Genomic DNA, 20,764 nt, shown 5'->3' with positions numbered 1-20,764 from the left:
ATAATCCCTTTCCAAATCTTGTACCTCAGAGGGGCACTTAATGTATTTATTGTGTTTGATAATTGATTTTCACTTTACATTCAGAAGAACGTTCAACAAAAGAGGGCTAGGAAAGTCACTAGAGGGAACAAGTACAAAAACCATTTTTGTTTAAAATCTACATTTTGTGAAACAGTCATTTTATTAAGGCAAAATAATTGCTGACCAAGTTTATGCTCCCTTTGGAGTGAGTCTATGTGCTTTTAAACTAGAACTATCATATGTCAAACAGCAAAATATAGCTACAACCAACTATACACTTACTTTAAATGCCACTTCTCTTTTCCTGCAAAGATCAGTTAACACTGGCCAAGAAAATCAACATTCCATTCATTTAAAGCTCGCATACTTCACATAAAATATACACGCACAGGGTGCACAATTTTCTAGAAATGTACCTTATAATAAATACTTCCTATGAGTTCGGTTCCCTCCTCTTCAAGGGTGGAATGGTATTTCATCCCTCAGCTCAATAATGGTACGTTTTATAAATACACAATTTAGGGATAATTATTGCATGGGGTCACTGTCCTTTTTTTCTTTTTAATTCAACAAGTTGCATTTTCTGGGGCAAATGTTATGTTCCAAACAGACAGTCTTATGAAAGCCATCCCTATATGGCATGTGCCAAAATCCCAAGCTGACTGGCTTTTAATCTCTCATGGAAACAAATGAAGAATTTAACACGAAGAATCCTTCTAGCCAAGTACACTACACAATTAACACTCATTTGTCTTAGAAAATCTTAACCTTTATTTGCCGGTTTATATTAGTGCTCCTCTCATTCCTTTTCCCCGGTGTACTAATTGGATCAACAAATTTCCCCATAAACATCTCAGTCAAGAAGGATCTTTCTCAGCTGGCCATCTTTGGAACTGTACTGGATAGCCCAAATATAGGCAAACTTTCTCAGACTTTGAAGTGTGGGTTTTCAATATTTGAAAAACACAGTACTACTGTATACAGAAAGTGGCATTCAATAGTCTTGCCTTTTTAAACAGACATTTTCAACTGAAAATTCATCTATTTTCACAATCAGAACATTTTTGTCTGAAAAGTTTATTTTAGTTTTCTGAACACTCTAAAGCAACCATGCTTTATATGTTACACAAGTGTCCAGATAGGATTAAACAAAAATTAAAATGTTCTAAATTACAAATTAACTCCTGTAAGAGCTTCAGAAAGGAAACAGACCAGAAAGTAGGACATACACATATTGTGAGGAAACCCCAACGTTTCATGCAATGGCAGGCAAGATGTAAAAAGCCACCCAAATTCACATATTTGTACACCGAATCATCAGAAAAAAGTACTCTGTAGTAAATCTGTACATCCAAATACATTTGAGATCTACATCTAAGTTACATTATTTAATGTTATATACACTTATTACCGCTTTATAATGTCTTAAGGAAAGCCTTCATTCAAACCCAAACTGGAAAAAAAGACTAACTTGGGGAAAAAAAAAAAAAAAAAAAAAGGAGAATCACTTTAGACATTCAGTTAAAACGCTGGTTTTGTTTTAATCTAGACCTCAAAACGTTTAATAAAAACAAACAGCATCCTCTTCATTTAACATTTTGCTTTCTAACTGTACAGTAAATTGCACTGTCTTCAGACTGTATCTTCTTTGGATGGATTTAAGATGTAACTGGATATTACTTTAAAGATAAATAAATGGGAAATTGGTCCAACTAGAAAGATCGCTGATATATTACATGCAGGTGAGTTTAATATATTTTTTAGACAAATGGGTGTAGGGATAGTTGATACTGCAAATGAACCAAAAAGAAGCACCCAGAGTCAAAATACAAAACATACTTCTATCCTGACAATGGCAGTGAAAACCAGAAAAGTAATCTTTCTAGAACAGCATTTTTAGATAATTTAGAAATGTTAAGTACCAGGAAGACTACTAATCAAGCAGTTTTAGTAGCCAAGTTTCCCTCTTTTTATTGAATGGAACAAATGCTTGAAATAAACTGTTTGTCCTCTTCACTGAAGAGAGCTAGCCTATTCATCTTTAATGAGCTAGGTTTTTTTGGGAAGATTAGCCATGTACTGTAGTAATGCCTACTGCATATAATCCAAGCATTTGCTGTGAACAGTTGGAGAAAGCAGTCAGTAAGAATCTAGAATCAATGAAAATAGATGTTACTTTAAGCCATCCACAAAATGGAGACCCACACGAGGCCCAGTGTTAAAACCAAACTCTCTTCTTGCGCTTTTTGTTGTGCAAGTTCACCCCCATTGAAAACAGTAACTGATCCATAGTTAAGTTTTCTTATTTCCTTAGTCAATTTTCACATTAGTGTAGATTTTACGAACAAAGGCACTTGTTCCCATGTAACCAATAGCTCCTGCAAAACAAAAAATAAAATGTATATTTTAGAGGAGATCATCTAATAACTATTAACATAAAACCAATACACTGTTCTTAGAGAAGGTCATTTAAACCATTCATTCTGAAAAAAAAAAAAAATTACTTACCTGAGAATACTTTTTCTCAAACTGTATACAATTATCCATGCTCCCAGTGAGTAACTGGCAAGAACTCCCATAGCTCTAAACATCTAAATCCATTAAACCATCTCCCCAGAAGGCTATGCTCCCTTGCCCTGATAATACAGCAGTGCCCCCGACTGCTTCTAATAACCAGGTCCTTTTCTCCAAGCAAAGGGTGTAAAGCAAAACATTCCCAAATCTCTGGGGTAGGTGGGTTTTATTATAAATGACATACTTTCTGAAAGTGAATGTTCTTTTTCTCACCACGAGGTAGAAATGAATAGCAATAAGTTGTTAAAAGAAAATTGCAACCTGCGGTTTTCAAATTAGTAAGAATCATGAGGCACGTATGCTTGGACCACAGCAGTAATAAAGGAACAGGACATTAGGTGTTTGAGGATGGAGGCAGTTTGGGATTGAACAATACATCTCAATAGTAAAAGGCATCCTAACAAAAACTAGACACTCAGGTGGCAAGATAGCAAGAACTTATCCCAGAAGCAGGTTCTGCAACTCCAGTAGGCCAAACCTAGAAACAAAGATGGTTAAGCAAGGCTGAGTAAGCAGTAGCATAGAGAATGCTACACGACTATACTGCATACCTCCCAAACAGGAACAAATGGAAGGTTGACTACTGATCCCAACCTGCAAGGATAAGCTAACATGACACCAAAGGTGCAAACCCGGAAAGGATCAAGAGAACTGCAGTTACTCAGCCGGTCTGAGCCACTCTATGATCAGAAGTGAAACCAAAAGCTGGGTGGACAATCTAAGGGCTGTAATCCACCGCAGATAAAAGCCAAGAGATCTTCCATACCAAGTTTATTAAGATGTTCTTCCCAAGAATAGATTATGCATGGAAAACTCACATGCATACTCCTCTGCGACAACACAGATTAAAGCCCAGGATGAAGTATGTCAGACAAAGGGGGTCCCAAAGCATTTGACAAGAGGATCCAGATATGAACAATACTTCCATGTGATTCCAGAGCCTGAACATCTTTAGGGAAATGCTGCAAAAAATTTCCACTTGAAAAAGCCTTTCTACCATAAGAATGGCACTCACTGACAACCACTTCTACCAGCCAAACCAAAAGAGAGAGAAATCAAATCAAAACAAAAACCCTACCCAAGCAGAATTTCTACCCCAAAAAGGGAGAAGTACCAGAGACTCCATGAATTCCACTAGAAATTTCACTACTGATTTCACGTGGAAGGTGCTCAGGTACTACAATGGGTCACAGGCTAAAACTAAGGTAAAGTAAACCAAAAAATATCGTCATGTTGGTTGATTAAAGCTTAGAGTGCCACATAAAGGAACCTAAACCTGAAACACTGCCAACTTTGAAAGGGATCAAGAAGAAGATGCGTCTTGACCAAAATGTGGCTTTTAAGATAACTGAGTATTTGTCTCTCCTGAGCTAGGTCAGAACTTTTGGATCGGAGAGGATGAAAGGTACATATGGAGGCCTTTCTCCAAGGAATAGGGAAGAAAGGTGTCCATCACTGCTGTGGTCTGAGTGCCAGCTCAAACACAATTAGCATGGCATGTCTAGACAACCTGGGAATCACACCTCCCACCTCAAAGGCAGACATATGGTAAGACTCTCCAAAGGAGAGGACAGGCTTTGGGCTGAGATGTGACATTTATATACCCCATTTAGTTCATGGGCACAAGCTAAGAATTCTGGTATTTCAGTATGAACCAGGGTGACTCCAGCATCATGGTTGCGGTGGCAGAGAGATCCAAAGAGCATCCTCGTGCTTAGAATTATGATCCAGAAGAGCTGAACCAGAGATCTTACTCACATGCACAGCCATCTCTACTAATAATCTTTCAGGGAGATGATGGGGGGTGAGGAAGCGGGAAGAAGTAAGTTGTAATATCCTTTGGTGCAAAATAATTGTGATCAGCTCTTTTGAAACTCCTGATACATATCCTTCAACAACCAGTTAAGGAATGAACGAACGAACAGGCACAACCTAGCTACTGGCAGGATGTGATGTTTCAAAGTGCAGGCCCTCTTCAGACTTCCTATAAACTCATGAGGACTGAGGAATCCTTTGGATCCTCCAGGCTAATGAGTGAGTCCTCCCATTAGTCTCAAATAGCAAGCTGCAATTGTGAAACCAAAAGATATGGCAGATGCATCTGAGTTAGATCAGGCCATCAGCACCAAGCTAGCTAATGGCTTCAGAACGGAGCGCATCAAGAGCAATAAGAGCATGGGGCATAAGTATCAGGCAGGTTCAGCATCATGACAGTGCTTTATCTAGCTAGCTGACGTGGCGTGTGTATTAAATGACTTGGCCAAGGCAACAGGATTAAATGAATTTAGTCAGTACAAGGAATCAGGCTGTGGCCCACAAGCCCTGGTATTATTGGGGTTGGAGTAGACTGCTTGACAACTTGGAAAGACTAGATGTGGCCAGGCTAGTGTAGTGGTCTTCTCTAATAGTTTGTGTTGCACTTAGTCCAACATCAGAGATGTTTTCAGAATTCCTTGAGCATGTCAAAACCTTGTCTTCCAACCTTGCTGACAGTAGCTGGCCGCTGTAAAGGTGCTGAACTACTCCTGAGAGATTAATAACGTTCTGCCTGCATCAAAGCAGACAACGTCAAACAGTTTCAATTCTCATTTAAACAGACAGGTTTCAGAGTAGCACCACGTGAGGCATGTTCTTGTCAACTGCTGGAAATGGCCCACCTTGATGATCACTACAAAACGTTTTTTTCTCTCTCCTGCTGGTAGTAGTTCACCTTTCCTGATCACTCTTGTTACAGTGTGTATGGTAACACCCATTGTTTCGTGTTCTCTGTGTATATAAAATCTCTCCCCTGTATTTTCCACTGCATGCATCTGATGAAGTGAGCTATAGCTCACGAAAGCTTGTGCTCTAATAAATTTGTTAGTCTGTAAGGTGCTACAAGTACTCCTTTTCATTTAAACTGAGCTACCCTGAAGCATTCCGACACCTGTGCTTTGAGGCCCTCTGGGGTGTAGTGATGTCAGACGCTATAGAAGCTCGGAAGGCCAAGAGATACTTAAAACATTCAAGTTAGGTCCTGGTAGTTTGGAGGAGACATCAGGCCACAGATCTCAGCCACAGAAAAAAGTCATGGCCTACCCTGAATCTTGGGCAACAGTCGTATCTATGAGGGACAGCTTATGACTGCATCCAAAGTATGGCTTGAAGACCCCAGGCCGCTTGGCAGACAGTCTTAGTTTCTCATATACGGCCGTTGATACAAACGCTGCTCACTAAGCTACTTATTTAAATACAAGTTGGCTTTGCAAGACAAGGAAGAAAGAGATACCATTCCTCAGCTAACAACTAAAAAGTGTTAGCTAAAGTCATGTGCAACGTAGTAGCACAGAACGTCACTGTGTTAGCCAAAAGAGGAATTGAATAGGGTGTGTGCTACCCCAGGTGATGCTATCTGCTTTAGAACAAACAGTTCTCAACCAGGGATCCATGGCCGGTTTCAGGGGGCCACAGGGCCCTGTGTCTGAAGTGTGCAGCTAAAATCTAGAGCAGAACTGCAGGGAGCCTCGAGGCCCAGAGCCCCCGCGGGGCTGAAACTAGGAAAGGATCCACGGGGTTGAAGACGTGATGCCCCTCCCCCACCCATTCTCAAGCCTCTGTGGCCCTTCCCCATCCCAGGGCTAAAGCTGGGAATGAAGCCGTGGGGCTGAAGCTCTGAGCTCTGGTGCTCCCCCAGGTCTAAAGTCGTGAGCGCCAGCACCCCCATAGGGCAGAAGCCTTGAGCGCTGCCCCCAGCCCCAGCACGCTGCAGAACAGAAGCCCCGAACCCGCCACCCAGAGCACTGAGCCCCTGCCCCCACCCACCTCCCCTCCCACCCAGTGGCTGAAGTCCTGAGCCCTCTGCCCCTGCTGGGCCCCATAGTTTTTAATAGCATGTTTGGGTGGGCCTCAGAAAGAAAAAGGTTGAGAACCCCTGGCTTAGAATACTGGAGATATAGGAGTTCCTGACACTCACTACTTGGAACCCAGACCCAGGTATAAAAAACTATTATTTGTAACTTTTGAGTAAGAATTTTACTTACAGGTATAACCCATCAAGTGAGAAAAACTGTATTTTGGCTCGGGGGATTTTCAAGGGACTTGGCTAGCGGGATATCTGTGAGCAGATACTTGTTTAATGGAGTAACTGCCAACAGTCCATCTCATCAGAATCATAAACTTTCATAAGCATGTAAAGCAAAATTCAAAGGATACAAACAGTCAGGAACACCTGAATCATAAAAGAAAGTTTCCTTACTGTTGCTTTGAGAAGGGGGTTGGACTAGATGACCTTCTGAGGTCTCTTCCAACCCTAATCTTCTACGATTCTGTGTTCTTAATACCACAGAACAACTAATGCAAATCAGAGTTGCGATTTTGTATACACAGAGTTAAGAAACTCCAAGTAAGGGAGTAAACAATATGTAAATATTTATTTGAATGTGCCATGGTCAAGTGCACCATATATGCAACTGAATTAAGCAGGGACAGTATGATGTTAGTGAGCCACAACGACATGAAGAATGGCTACCCAGATCAGATGAGCTCCTCCATATGCTATTTAAAGAGATGGGGATTTTTAAAGTTTTGTCTGTCTCTTGCATTAAGATCAAAGGTCTGGAAGTTCTAGGGAACTTCCCATTGCCATTTTCAAAGCTCTTATGCTCTGTAGGAAGTAGTATTCTCCGGTGATCAAAGTACCTCACAGTGTGTGAAATTTGAGTTAGGTAAACACAGTTGGGAGATTTATGATCGGGATAGGTGGCCTGAACATGCAGGGGCTCCAAAGCAGGCAAGTTCATGTTAATTGATTCCAACAGCATCCAATTGCATGACGCTGCAGATAGCCATGTGCATGAGCATTGTCCCTCCATGCATTGTTTCATAATAGATCAGCAGTAAAAAGCATACACAGTGCACATTATTATTAGCCCTGCTGGATATGAATTTAATGCACAAAACGGATTGTCATCGGATTTTGAAGAAATGTGGGTAGTAAAAACCTAGATATGTCCTTAATACTGTTTCAAATACCTCTTCACAGTAAGAAGAAAGCATACAAAGATTTTCCCTTTCAATTTAAAAAAAAAAAAACATTTTAATTACAAAAGTTGACGGACACACTCAGTTCCTGGCATTAGACATTTTAATCAGTACCAGGTTGAACACTTTAAAAAAAAAAAAAAAAAGAGATTAGAGCTGAAAGATATATAAAACCCTATTAAAGAAAAAATAGCTGAGAGACTGCCAGAACAGTGGGGGAACCTTGTAATGTGCCAAAGACTTAAAAAGAGGCAGATGAGATTTCAGTCAGAAAAGCACTTAATTTAGAGTTGACCACATTTCTTTTTCCTTGTAAATGTCATGAAATTACCTTCTTGACTCTTCTAAAGAGTAGAAAAAATATACATGAAGCATAAGTGATGGATATTGAATCTATTAGTGCCTTGAGCCTGCAAATCCTTATGGATATCAGTAACCCGTATGCAAGTACTCCCACTAGGAGCAAAGGAATATTTGCATGGGTAGGGAGTTGTAAAATAATTCCAGGCTTGCATGAATAAAGCCAGTCATATTGTGCAAAAATGGGAAAGAACCAATTTGCACTCTCAAAAACATGCGAGGGAAAGAACCAAAAAAGCCAACAGGTGAATATATTAAATTCACCAAGTGAACTTCTATATGATTTACTACACTCTTATCCAAAAGTCTGCTCAAACAGCATCTAACAGGCAGTGAAACCAAATGCATGAAAGAGCACTGTGTTCTTTGCTCATTTGTAAATATATTTGTAACATTTGCTTCCTCATTCCTTTCCAAAAAAAAAAACCAGGACTCTTTGGCATTCTCTCCACTCTCAGGATACCCCTGGTACTGAGAGTTACTGGAATGAGCAGCCTATGCCATCTCAGATGGTGCTGAGACCATCCATGAGTCCTTCACTGGATATTTGAGCCTGCTAAAAGGTAAGAGTGGAGAGAACCATCCCTTCTTGATCCAAGACAAGCAGCCCCATTTGAACCACAGTCCTGTTTTGGGGTGGTGGAGAGAATGGACCCATCATAGGGGCAATGTTAATACCAGAGCCATGGGCTCACAGTTGCTTCTTTAGATAGCACTTCTGAGGACTTTTCTAGAAAATACCTCTGTGCCAACCAAGACATTGACAAATGATGGACAATGGGTCCCAATGAACCCTTCCTTCTACCGACCTGATTTTTGGGTGTGAAGAATGGTTTTTCTTTTTATGTTTAAAGCCTTAGATAGAACTTCAGTTTATCCACTGCTGGGAACACAGCTTACGGATTCAGAAAAAGTGAATCTCTGGTGTGGAGGAACTGGCATAAGTCTCTTAACCCCAGAGAACATATCAAAGGCTTACTGGCACCAAGGGATTTGGGGCTATTGCTGTGTGGCTCTCTCTTGCCAAAAAGTAGGTCAAGCACCATTCAGTTTATCTCCTGTCAAGCGAAGTGCCCTATTGTACTTATTGCCCCAGAACTGTTTGGGTCTTGGACTACAATTCCTGGGAAGAGTGAAGACTTCTCTACCATGGTTAGCTCTAGTCCTCTTTCCTGTCTGTAAGAACCATGGCTGGAGATGATGGCCTAGGCCAAACAGATGATCTGGCAAATGTACTTCCTCATGGCAAATAGTAGTGACCAGCTACTAGCACTGTGTTCTTGCTGCATCACAGTGATTAAATCCTGATCTGTTGTATGCCACAGCCTTGGAATTAAAGTTTTTTTTTACACTTTGTTATAGTATAGGTTAATGACTAACCTAACTACCGTAAACCCCCAAAAACTACAGAAGAGTTTAGGTCCTGTGTGAACCAGACTGTTACAAGCACTCTAAGCAGTCAAGTGGTAAAAAAGGCGGTGGTCAGGAGCCATAGCCCTTTTTTTATAACCTTTGCATTACAGCATGAGGCTCAGGCATTTCACTGCTGGATGGAAATTCAAGAATCTTCCTTACTCAGTGCCTGCTCCACCAATCCTTGGGGCCCATATCCTCAGCGTAGTACTGGGAGAGGATGTCAGCAGTGAATAGAATGAGAAGTACTTGTTCAACTGACCACTCCTGAACTAAGGGCTTCCATTTTCAAATTTCAAAAATAAAAAGTTCAGTTTCAAGGCACAGTTTAAATGGAAGCCTGGAAATCTAGCTCCCCCTCTGAGTGCTAAAGGATTAAACTCAAACAGAAAAGGTAAAGGACTCTAGTTAATATGGAATTCATTGCACAGAGCTCAGGTGTGTTGGAAAATCAACCTCTGATTACAGTATTTTATTCTTTCAGACCTGCAGAGTGATGTCTTGTTTTCTGCATAGCATATAAAAGATATGTCTTCACTTTTGAAAAAGCAGTTCACACAAACCTGGTTCTACTAGGCTGGTATAAAATGAAAAACCAAGCGTATAAGCCAGAAAATTGGAACATTATTTTCAAGGATAGTATGTTTTCCTTAATGATACATACAGAAATGAAATTATTTACAAAGCATTTTGAAAAGAGACAGCTGTGAATTTATGATATACACAAAGCAGATTTGAGTATATTCTGGACTTACCACACATTATCCCCAAGGCTGTGCTAAATACCGCCATATAACCAAAGTAAAATGATGTTTGAAACAAGCCATACATTCTGGAAAGAAAAAAAAAAAAAAAGATAGTAATTTATACCACAAGTATAGGTTCAGAAAAGGGCAACAAAAATGATTAGGGGTATGGAACGGCTTCTGTATGAGGAGAGATTAATAAAATTGGGACTTTTCAGATTGGAAGAGAGACGACTAAGGGGTGATATGATAGAGGTCTATAAAATCATGACTGGGGTGGAGAAAGTAAATAAGGAAATATTATTTACTCCTTCTCATAATACAAGAATAGGCAGCAGGTTTAAAACAAACAAAAGGAAGTATTTCTTCACACAATGCATAGTCAACCTGAGGAACTCTTTGCTAGAGGATGTTGTGAAGGCCAATACAATAACAGGGTTCAAAAAAGAATTACATAAATTCATGGAGGATAGGTCCATCAATGGCTATTAGCCAGGATGGGCCTGGATGGTGTCCCTAACCTCCATTTGCCAGAAGCTGGGAATGGGCGACAGGGAATGGATCACTTGATGATTACTTGTTCTATTCATCCCCTCTGAAGCATTTGACATTGGCCACTGTTGGAAGACAGGAAACTGGGCTAGATGGACCTTTGATTTGACCCAGTATGGCTGTCCCTATGTTCTTAGGTGATTTTTTTGTAGTTTCTCAATATACCAGTTACTCTAAAGTAAGCTTATTTTTAATTCTTTAGGTCAAATGTTTGGTTTACTAAATGCTGACCTATGAAGTACAAGATACAACCACCACTTACTTTGTTTTGAAAAAGTAGTAGTAAAAGGAATACATGTAAACATAGATTGCAGTTGATGCAGCAGAAAGAAAGCTCGTCCATTGCCTGAAAAACACATACAAGTCTGTCACACCACTAGATATGGAGCAAACAAAATAAGTTTCACCAACGAAACATAAGGTACAGGAAAAATCTGCAGTAGAAAAAAAAAATCTAGTTGTCTAAACTTGTTGTGCTTCATGTGAAAAGCAGACTTCCAGGAAATTATTTGTCAGTAATACCAAATACTGATTAGCTTCTGTCTTATGTATATTTTTTACATTACACAGTTTGAGAGTGTAATCAACATGCTCTTACTATACATGAACTTACCTTACTTACATTTTCTCTGTTATCCTGAGACCAAACACAGCTACAACAGCACTGCAAATAATTCATACTCTAATGTCAGCCTTTGCTTGATAGAGTAATTTAAAAAAAAAATCCATGTGTGTTTAGAAAAACTTTATTTCAATACGGAAAAGCTCTTGCAAATCTGTATTATGATTCTGAGATAGTACACTATTAGGATATTTATGAACAAAAATGGTACTTACCACCTATAATCCTCTGCATTTAGCAGGAAGTACGTACATACAATGGTCACACAGACTGTCACAATGCAGAGGATAACCAGCACCAACATCATGAAGCCATAAACATAGTAGATCTTGTAAGCCCAGAATGAAGTGAAAATAAAATACCTAAGTAGAATTGAATGAAATAGGCAACTTTATTATATCATAACTACACCTTTTTAGCAGTTTCAACTGATCAGGCATAATATATTTACTAAGCAATTGTTAACTTAATTCCATGCAAAAAACCCCTCACATTTCAATGAAAATTGATCCGAAAGGGAGAATTCCACCTAGGCAAACTATAACAGCTGGTTCCATGAACCTGCAAAATAACGGAAATAGCAATCAATGTTGATATTAGATAATTTTAGAGTTTTATATTTCATTAATAAAGATATCCAAGACAAAGAGTGGAACACTTAATAAAACCCAAAAGAGACATATTAAAGGCACCCATTCAAACTCTCCGCATCAGTCCCTCTAGACCCACGGAGAAAAAAGAAAATAAAAATATTTAAAAAGAAAATAATCTTAGATTTTTAAAACTTGCAAAAGACTCCTGTCAGTCTTCATGCCTGATGGGAAGTCTACGTACTGAACGCCATTCACTTAAGTTGGGTCAGGCCCTAAGAGGACAAAGCACCCCAGAGACTAACAAATTTATTAGAGCATAAGCTTTCGTGAATTGGTAAATTTGTTAGTCTCTAAGGTGCCACAAGTACGCCTTTTCTTTTTGCGAATACAGACTAACACGGCTGCTACAAAGCACCCCAGCAGCTCCAAATGAAGTCAATGGGACCTCACTGCTTTTGAGCATATGACCTCTTAGTTAGGAGCCTACAACCTCTTGTTTTTTAAAAAAACCTTACCCATAATACTTACCTATGTAACAGAGCCCCACAAAATCCCTGTGATGTAATGTATGTAAAAATAATTCGGAAATGGAAAGTGCTATCTACCATCATTGTATGCAGTGTAGTTGTAGATGTGTTGGTCCTAGGACATTACAGAGACAAGGTGGATGAGGTAATATCTTATTGGACCAACTTCTGTTGGTGAGAGAAATATTTCAGGTCTGGGAAAAGTACTCCAACCGAGCATCACAGCTAAATGCAAGGTGAAAAAGATTGTTCAGCATAAATAGCACATATTCTAAGGCAGAAGTTCTCAGAACAATTTTTTTGGTGGCCTCAGAGTACGGCCACCAGCCCTTGCAGCACTTTAACGTGGCTGTGTAGTCGCAGCCACCCCCTATGAGGGGAGCAGCTCCCAGTGCTGGTGCACTGTCTAGTGCACTGTCTACGCTGCCACTTTACAGCGCTGAAACTTGCATCGCTCGGGGGGGGGGGGGGGGGGAGTTAAGTTTCAGCGCTGTTAAGTGGCAGTGTAGACAAGACCAGAGTACCTTTCACAGACCTGAAGAGGAGTTCTGTGTGGCTCTAAAGTTTGTCTCTCACCAATAGAAGCTGGTCCAATAAAAGGTATTACCTCATTCACCTTGTCTCTCCAAGTGTAAGTTATCTATATATTTAAGAAACTCAGCTATAGGAACACTTTCCCCATCCCTAATATGAGAATGCCTTCTTCACAGGGGCATTGTGAGGCGTCATTCATTGTGTAGCACCATCTCAATGTCTACACACAAGTATTACTATTGCACAAAGAAAATGTGCTTCATTTTCAAGACTGGGGTAGCGAGGGCCGTTCGTTTATCATCAAAATTGAAATGTCGGGCTGAAAGGGATCCTGAGAGGGCTTCTAGTCTATCTCCCCATGCTGAAGTAGGATTAAGCGTACCTGGGCCATCTCTGACAGGGATTTATCTAACCTATTTTTAGCTATATATCTATAGCTTTTTTTTTTGTGAAGAGATTAAAAAAAATTAATAGCGATTAATCGTGGAATTAATGCACTGTTAATAAGAGAATGCCATTTATTTAAATATTTTTGGATATTTTCTACATTTTCAAATATATTGATTTCAATTACTACACAGAATACAAAGTGTACACTGCTCACTTTATATTTATTACAATTATTTGCACTGTAAAAAAAGAAATTTTTCAATTCACCTAATACAAGTTCTGTAGTGCAATCTCTTTATCATGAAAGTTAAACTTACAAATGCAGAATTATGTACAAAAAAGAACAGCATTCAAAAATAAAACAATGGAAAACTTTAGAGCCTACAAGTCCACCCAGACCTATTTCTTGTTCAGCCAGTCGCTCAAACAAGTTTGTTTACATTTCCAGGAGATAATGCTGACTGCTTCTTGTTCACAATGTCACCTGAAAGTGAGAACAAGCATTCGCACGGCACTGTTGTAGCCAGCATCACAAGATATTTACATGCCAGATGCGCTAAAGATTCATATGTCCCTTCATGCTTCAACCACCATTCCAGAGGACATGCATCCATGCTGATGACGGGTTCTGCTCGATAACCCAAAGCAGCGCAGACCGTTCATTTTCATTATCTGAGTCAGATGTCACCAGCAGAAGGTTGATTTTCTTTTTTGGTGGTTTAGGTTCTGTAGTTTCCACATCGGAGTGTTGCTCTTTTAAGACTTCTGAAAGCATGCTCCACAACTCGTCCCTCTCAGATTTTGGAAAGCACTTCAGATTCTTAAACCTTGGGTCGAGTGCTGTAGCTAGCTTTAAAAATCTTCTTTGCGTTTTGTCAAACCTGCTGCGGAAGTGTTCTTACAATGAAGAACATGTGCCGAGTCATCATCCAAGACTACTATAACATGAAATATATGGCAGAACGTGGGTAAAATAGAGCCAGACACATACAATTCTCCCCCAAGGATTTCAGTTACAAATTTCATTAACGCATTATTTTAACAAGGAGCATCATCAGCATGGAAGCATATCCTCTGGAATGGTGGCCGAAGCGTGAAGGGGCATAGGAATGTTTGGCATATCTGGCACGTAAATACCTTGCAATGCCGGCTACAAAAGTCCCATGCGAACGCCTGTTCTCACTTTCTGGTGACACTGTAAATAAGAAGTGGGTAGCGTTATCTCCCATAAATGTAAACATACTTGTTTGTCTGAACGATTGGCTGAATGAGAAGTAGGACTGAATGGACTTATAGGTTCTAAAGTTTTGCATTGTTTTGTTTTTGAGTGCAGTTATGTAACAAAAAAAACTACATTTTAAGTTGCACTTTCAAAATAAAGAGATTGCACTACAGTACTTGTATGAGATTGTTTCATTTATCATTTTAACAGTGCAAATATTTGTAATAAAAAATAATATCAAGTGAGCACTGTATACTTTGTATTCTGTGCTGTAACTAAAATCAATATATTTGAAAATGTAGAAAAACCTCCAAAATATTTAATACATTTCAATTTGTATTCTATTGTTTAACAATGAGATTAAAACTGTGATTAATCGCTATTAATATTCTTAATCGTGATTCATTTTTGAGTTAATTGTGTGCGTTAGCTGTGATTAATCAACAGCCCTAATATTTTCCTCATTAATAGCCTAAACTCAACATTTGACAGGCCCATACTGAAATATATATTAACTGCACTTACAAGTAACAATGTAATTCACATGTTTAAACCCAAACTTCCACAAAAGTCTTGCAAGAGACAGTGATTATAGCATCTGTGTAACCAATACTTATGAGAAAAATATTTTACAGAGAAATGGTTATCTAGTTCAGAATTTTTGGAATTTTGTAATGCAATAGAGACTATATGCCACGAGCTTATGAATAAAATGAATATTCACCATCTGCAGATGTTACTGTCACTTACCAGAGGTGACCCCTTCATATTACCCACACAGATACTGAGTTTAACTAGAGAGGTAATTTAGTGATTTAATTTGCTGCTTCCTTCATTATTTATAGGGAGACTTGTCTAAGTTGATGGCCCCACAATTTTACCTTCATTAAAATTATCTTCTTTTTCTCATCCTGATCCAGAAAAATCCATCAGCTCTCTAAGATATGGGCTGCAGTATAAATCAAACCTCACCTTCTCAACTGAGAAACATACCATTAACTCAAGACACTGCATTTCCTGGAGATTGTGGGTGTAACACATTCCACCATCCCCTTCATTTTTACTACTCCACTCTTCTGAGAGAAATAAAAATCAATAAAACCCATCCTTTGAGAATAGTTTTATTTCCACAGCTTCTCTCCTCCTCACTAACAGGGCAAGGAGATTGTATTCATGGTATGCATGCTACAAACTAAAAAAGTGTAGTTTTTGGAAATAAAGATGCTTTTATATTCACATCAAAAAGTAATGTTCATGAACAATATCAACCTGATAGCCTAGAGATTCCTTTCACCCAAAAAACCAGGTAGTGGTAATGCAAGCTGCCTCCAACAACAACCTCCAAATGTCTCTTGGCCCTAACTGGGAGAAATGGTGAAGTTAGTTCAGTCTCCAGGGCCTGCTCGATCTTAAATCTGTCAAAGGTGTTAACTGAGGTGAGGACTTTGATTTCTGGGGAAACCTATCTATCTGGAATGGGAATGGGACCACAAACTAGTGACTTCAAATTGAAAACTTTTACCTTTATCCATCCAATCCCTTTAAAGAGATACTTTAATGCAGAAACTTAAATCAGCTTCCCGAGAAGCTTTTTCCTGCACACACGCCTTGAACTAAAAATAAATTTAAAGACTACTCTAGAATTTAGAATGATCCCAATACCTCAAAAATAATTTTTAAACACATTTACGTTTGAGTGAATATACCATGTATAAGCACTTCTTTTTACCATTTTTTCTCCGGTATTGGACGAGGCACAGCATTGACACGACAAGGAAAGTTGGGCTGGCCCGACAGATTTCGGCCAAGAATTGTACCAACAAGGTTCAATGGAAGAATAACAAAGAAACAGATACAGCATACTGCCACCTGTAAATTCAACAAACAGGGGTATGAGATCACAGAAAAGAAAAGAAAAAGACACCTAAAGTAACGAGGCACAAATGTGCATGTTGTACCAATGCTGAATCACACTCCTAGTTATAAAACACTAGCCAACATCCAAACTACTTTGACTGTTGAGATGCAACATTTGTATTTTATTCCCTGGCAAATCTAACAGAAGGCACTAAAAGAAAAATGTACTCTAATAAAACTGTATCTGTCTGAAAATATTAACCAGCTTCTGCTATGTTTGTAAAGAGTTTGGAACAAATTTATAGCAGCCTCTTCACACTAACCATTATAAATAGAAGTTCAGTTTGTACACTGAAAAACTGAAACCCAGATCCTTTATTCTGCTTCGCTATATCAGAATTCAGTGTCAGAAAACTTGTGATTACAAAAAGTTAAGTACAACCCTGATAGATATTACCTACCTGATAACTAGCCACGTTTAAAATAGTTAAATTTAAAATCCGCTTACAATATTCTTGATCCATAAATGTCTTCCAAAAAAGCCAAACACACAATGTTGAAGCCATATCACACTGTTCAAATTGACACTTGGGACCAGATTTTCTGAACTATACATACAAATGGTCAGACAGGTGACTGACTATTTGCATGTTCAGTTACCCACTTTACAAACAATAAATATATGTACAAATTGGTGCACAACTGCATACACACAGTGAAGAAAAATCATGCCCTTTATTCTGCCTCATTCCAATGAAGTGTGCCTCAGAAGACTTTAGAGTGAACCATCTCCAGTTCTATATACGATAAGCAATTTTTTTTCTGCTCATGAAAGTCAACGACATTTGTAATAAAAAAAGGAATTATAAATACTCAGCAAGATGTTCCCTAATCATGTAACTCTTGAATATGAAACTACTTGGAAATATTATTCAATAACATTCTCGGATACTTCTGAGTAAAAAGACAATGATTACTTGCACTATAGTAATTGTGGTTCTTCAAGATGTTATCAGTATGAATCTCACTGTAGATGCAAGTGCACAAGATCAGATTTCTTTGTTTGAATACCCATGTCCGTTGGGGTCGTGCATGCACCCATGCTTCCTCGTGTTTGGACATAAAAGGTGGCGTTCCCTCAGTTCCCTTGCAATTCAAAGCCCATGGTAGCTGAGAACTCCAAACAGCAGGGATTGGGTCAGGGATGTTGTGGGATCCTGTAGCAGAGCATGGCAGGACCTCCTTGGCTCCTGCCTCTGCTGAGTCACTCTGAGACCCTGGGGTTAGTAACCACAGATGCAGTTTATTTACAGGCTTGTTCCCACCACCATTTCACCATGTACAGTTGGTCCTTCACCATTTGCAGTCAGGAGGAAGGGAAGAGCTACCTCCCTGCTTCCACTCCCTGCCTTTTCCCTTTCTTTCTGCTCTTCCCCAGCTTCCTTCCCCTGAGACTTTTATACAACCCCAGGCTAATTAGGTGGCAGCTGTCTCTGCTTCCCCAATTAGGGCCAGGTTATCTCCAGCCAGCTCTAATTTATTCCCTTAAATGGGAGCTGGCATGACAGAGGGCTGAATCAGCAACCCTTTGCCCAGCACCCTGTCACAGATCCCCATTGACATCATCTTAAAGAAGGATCACCCTATGCTAACTGGTTCTTTGAGTATGTGTTAGTGTAGAGCCAACTGCAGCTGACTGGCAAGCGGTATCCCCTTGAACATTGGGAATGAGGTGTTTCACCGTTTGACTAATCCAGCAGAAGTACTGCTCTCCTGAACTTGGCACCTGACCTAGCAGCTAAGGCCAAGACACAATTTGACAAAGGTCAGCGGATAACTCCACCTTGAAGATCTCAGACACTAGCATTTGTCTGAAGAGGTCACTTGAGCTCTAGTGGAGTGAGACTATTCAGTTGGAGATGCAATAACTTGACCTTTAGAACTCACAGCCATAGCCAGGAATAGATTGGGTAACAGTGTAATTGGCTTAGTCCTGTCAATGTATTAAAGCAGAGTCCTGCACACAATTTCTTTTCTCTCAGTGCCAGTGTGGCTATAAGGAAGCAGATTAGTAAATTAGTTCAGATTAAATTCTGAGACCTGGGAAATCAGTTTTGGATAAGGCCTTAGGACCACTTTTGTCTTAATATAGGGGAGCTTCAGTCACAAGTGCCTAAAGATCTTCTGGCCAAACTGATAGCACATTCCAGACTCGCTGCTGTCTCCCACTGTCACCCGTCTCTGATCAGCCAGTCATCTAAGTGATAGATGTGAATCTTTTGTCTTCTAAGATGGGCCACTACCACCATCCGGCATTTCATGAAGACCTGCAATGCTGTAGAGGGTACGAATGGCAGTATCTTGTACTAGGAATGACCCGATCACACTGTGAATTTCAGGCACTGCCAGATAGATGGCTATGCAGAAAATTGCATCTTATAAGCTGAGAGCCCTTAAGCAGTCTTGAATCTGAAGAGATGGAACGATAGAGGCAAGAGTCATCATCCTGAATCTGAGGCAGCCTATGTATGTTTGTCTCAGGGTCTAGGATAGGACAAAGATTACCTTTCTTTGGGATAAAGTAGTACTGCAAACAGAAGACTTTTCCCCCGTTTTCTTCTGGACACTCTTCTACAGCTCCTAGATGAAGCAACAAGGCCACTTTTTGTAACAGGCTCTCATGAAAAGGGCCCCTGAAAAGGGATGGGGAAGGGGGTTGAGAAAGGTAGGCTGTGGAAGTAGATGGGATAGCCAGTAACTATATCAGCATCCATTCACCCAAGATTATATTGAACCAACTGGACCTGTGGAATAAGGCAAGGTGGCTCCCGATTAGCTCTGATGTGGCTCCTGACACTTCCATCAAATCGGCTAACTGGGTACCGTATGTGATAGAGGAGGCAGAAGAGGTCTCCTCTGGTACTGTGGCCTTTTCTACTATGGCTAATCTGTATGTCTGCCTGGGAGTAAGGGTAAGCCAGCTGCCTCTGCTGGGGCTGATATTTGTAGGGCTTTCCATAAGGGGTTAGTGTATAAATCTCTCGTGACCTCAAGGTAGCCCTCAAGTCTTAAGGAGTGGAACACTGCATCAGCCCTAATATTGAAGATCTCCATCCCTTTGAGTTGGAGGTGTGCTGGGTGATATCTTGGACCTCTCGGTAGTCCAGTGGCTAATATCCTGATCCTTGTTTCATGGTCGCAGCCATGTCAGAAGCACCCATGACTGCCTGTGGACTCTTCTGGTAACTATCTGACCTTCTTTAATAATCTTCCTTATCTCTTTCCTGTTCTGTGCCACAGAACATTATGAGTCACCCTGCCCTATATTAGGAAATTATACTTGGCAAGCATTGCCTGATAGCCACCCAGAGTTGCAGTGAAACCAAAAAGTAGATTTTGTGCCTGAAACATTCTAACTTTGGGGGGTCCATATCCCCGGGTGTACCTCTTGTTGATTTCAATTTCTCCTGCACTGCTACAGCTACTAAAGAAGCTGGGCTCAGGGGGGAATAAAGTTCTTAAAATTATTCAGGGACACTTGATAGTGTTCTTCCACCCATTTGGGCAAGGACTGGTGCTGGCCACAGACTCTTGGCCAGCCCTAATATGGTTTCATTAATAGGAAGAGCAATTTTGACTGGGGCCGATGGAGTCAGGATACAATACATTTGAGAACTCTCCTACATAACCATCTCTATGTCCACAGTCCCCACAATGCAAACCAGGAGAGCCTGAAAGGGCTTACAATAGTCACCCACCAAGGCAGGGGTTTGTGCAGCTACCTCATCAGGCGATGATAACTTTTCTTTTGTTGGAAACTGGGGATGTTCTTCGGCTACATCCAGCTCCTGAGTGACCAGTGGCCTAGGAAGTGATGTCACCAGGGAGCCTGACCTCCTCCTGGATCTGCAGGAAGATCTGCTTTGGGATACTTGAGATAATGGTCCCCAGTAAGACCAGTATGGCCAGCTTGGCACGTTAAATGGTACTGACCCAGATGTGCTGGTCGGTCCATTACCATTCACACTTCCGCTGGGTCAGCATCTTGTGAGAAAGGGGTGCACAGAACCAGCTCTCAGGTTGCTCTTTTAAAAGGTAGAGGAAAGGCATTCCTGCTTGACATCTGGGAGAAGGCGTGACCAAAGAATAGTACTTTTGGAATGGTGGTGCTATGTGGCAATATGCTGAAGAAGTCTCTGGAAAGGATCTAGGTGAAACCATAAGGGCATAAACTAAGCCTGAAATTGGCACAGTGGTCAGTGCTGGTGCTGGTTTGCCGAACATCATTTCTACTTCAGTAGAAGACTTCAGGCACTCTTTGGAAGAGTGCTGTT

The 20,764-nt window shown here is 40.2% G+C and overlaps 1 protein-coding gene across 2 annotated transcripts in view; it reads right to left on the bottom strand.

The window, feature by feature from the left end:
- Nucleotides 1-162: 162 nt before the first annotated feature.
- TM9SF3 (transmembrane 9 superfamily member 3) overlaps nucleotides 163-20,764 on the bottom strand; it is an 87,441-nt gene continuing 66,839 nt past the window's right edge. For both annotated transcript variants that reach the window (XM_038409629.2, XM_043519958.1), the window contains exons 10-15: nucleotides 16,303-16,442; nucleotides 11,800-11,868; nucleotides 11,523-11,669; nucleotides 10,948-11,031; nucleotides 10,143-10,219; nucleotides 163-2,399 (exon numbers count right to left, since the gene is read on the bottom strand). In XM_038409629.2, the coding sequence (XP_038265557.1) occupies nucleotides 2,332-2,399; nucleotides 10,143-10,219; nucleotides 10,948-11,031; nucleotides 11,523-11,669; nucleotides 11,800-11,868; nucleotides 16,303-16,442 (585 nt within the window). In that variant the 3' untranslated portion in view covers nucleotides 163-2,331. The remainder of the gene's footprint in view (nucleotides 2,400-10,142; nucleotides 10,220-10,947; nucleotides 11,032-11,522; nucleotides 11,670-11,799; nucleotides 11,869-16,302; nucleotides 16,443-20,764) is intronic.

This window comes from Dermochelys coriacea, chromosome 7 (genome assembly GCF_009764565.3).
Source record: "Dermochelys coriacea isolate rDerCor1 chromosome 7, rDerCor1.pri.v4, whole genome shotgun sequence".
Lineage (NCBI taxonomy): Eukaryota > Metazoa > Chordata > Testudines > Dermochelyidae > Dermochelys > Dermochelys coriacea.
Note: the sequence above shows the minus strand (reverse complement) of the source record. Positions and strands in the feature narration are given on the sequence as shown.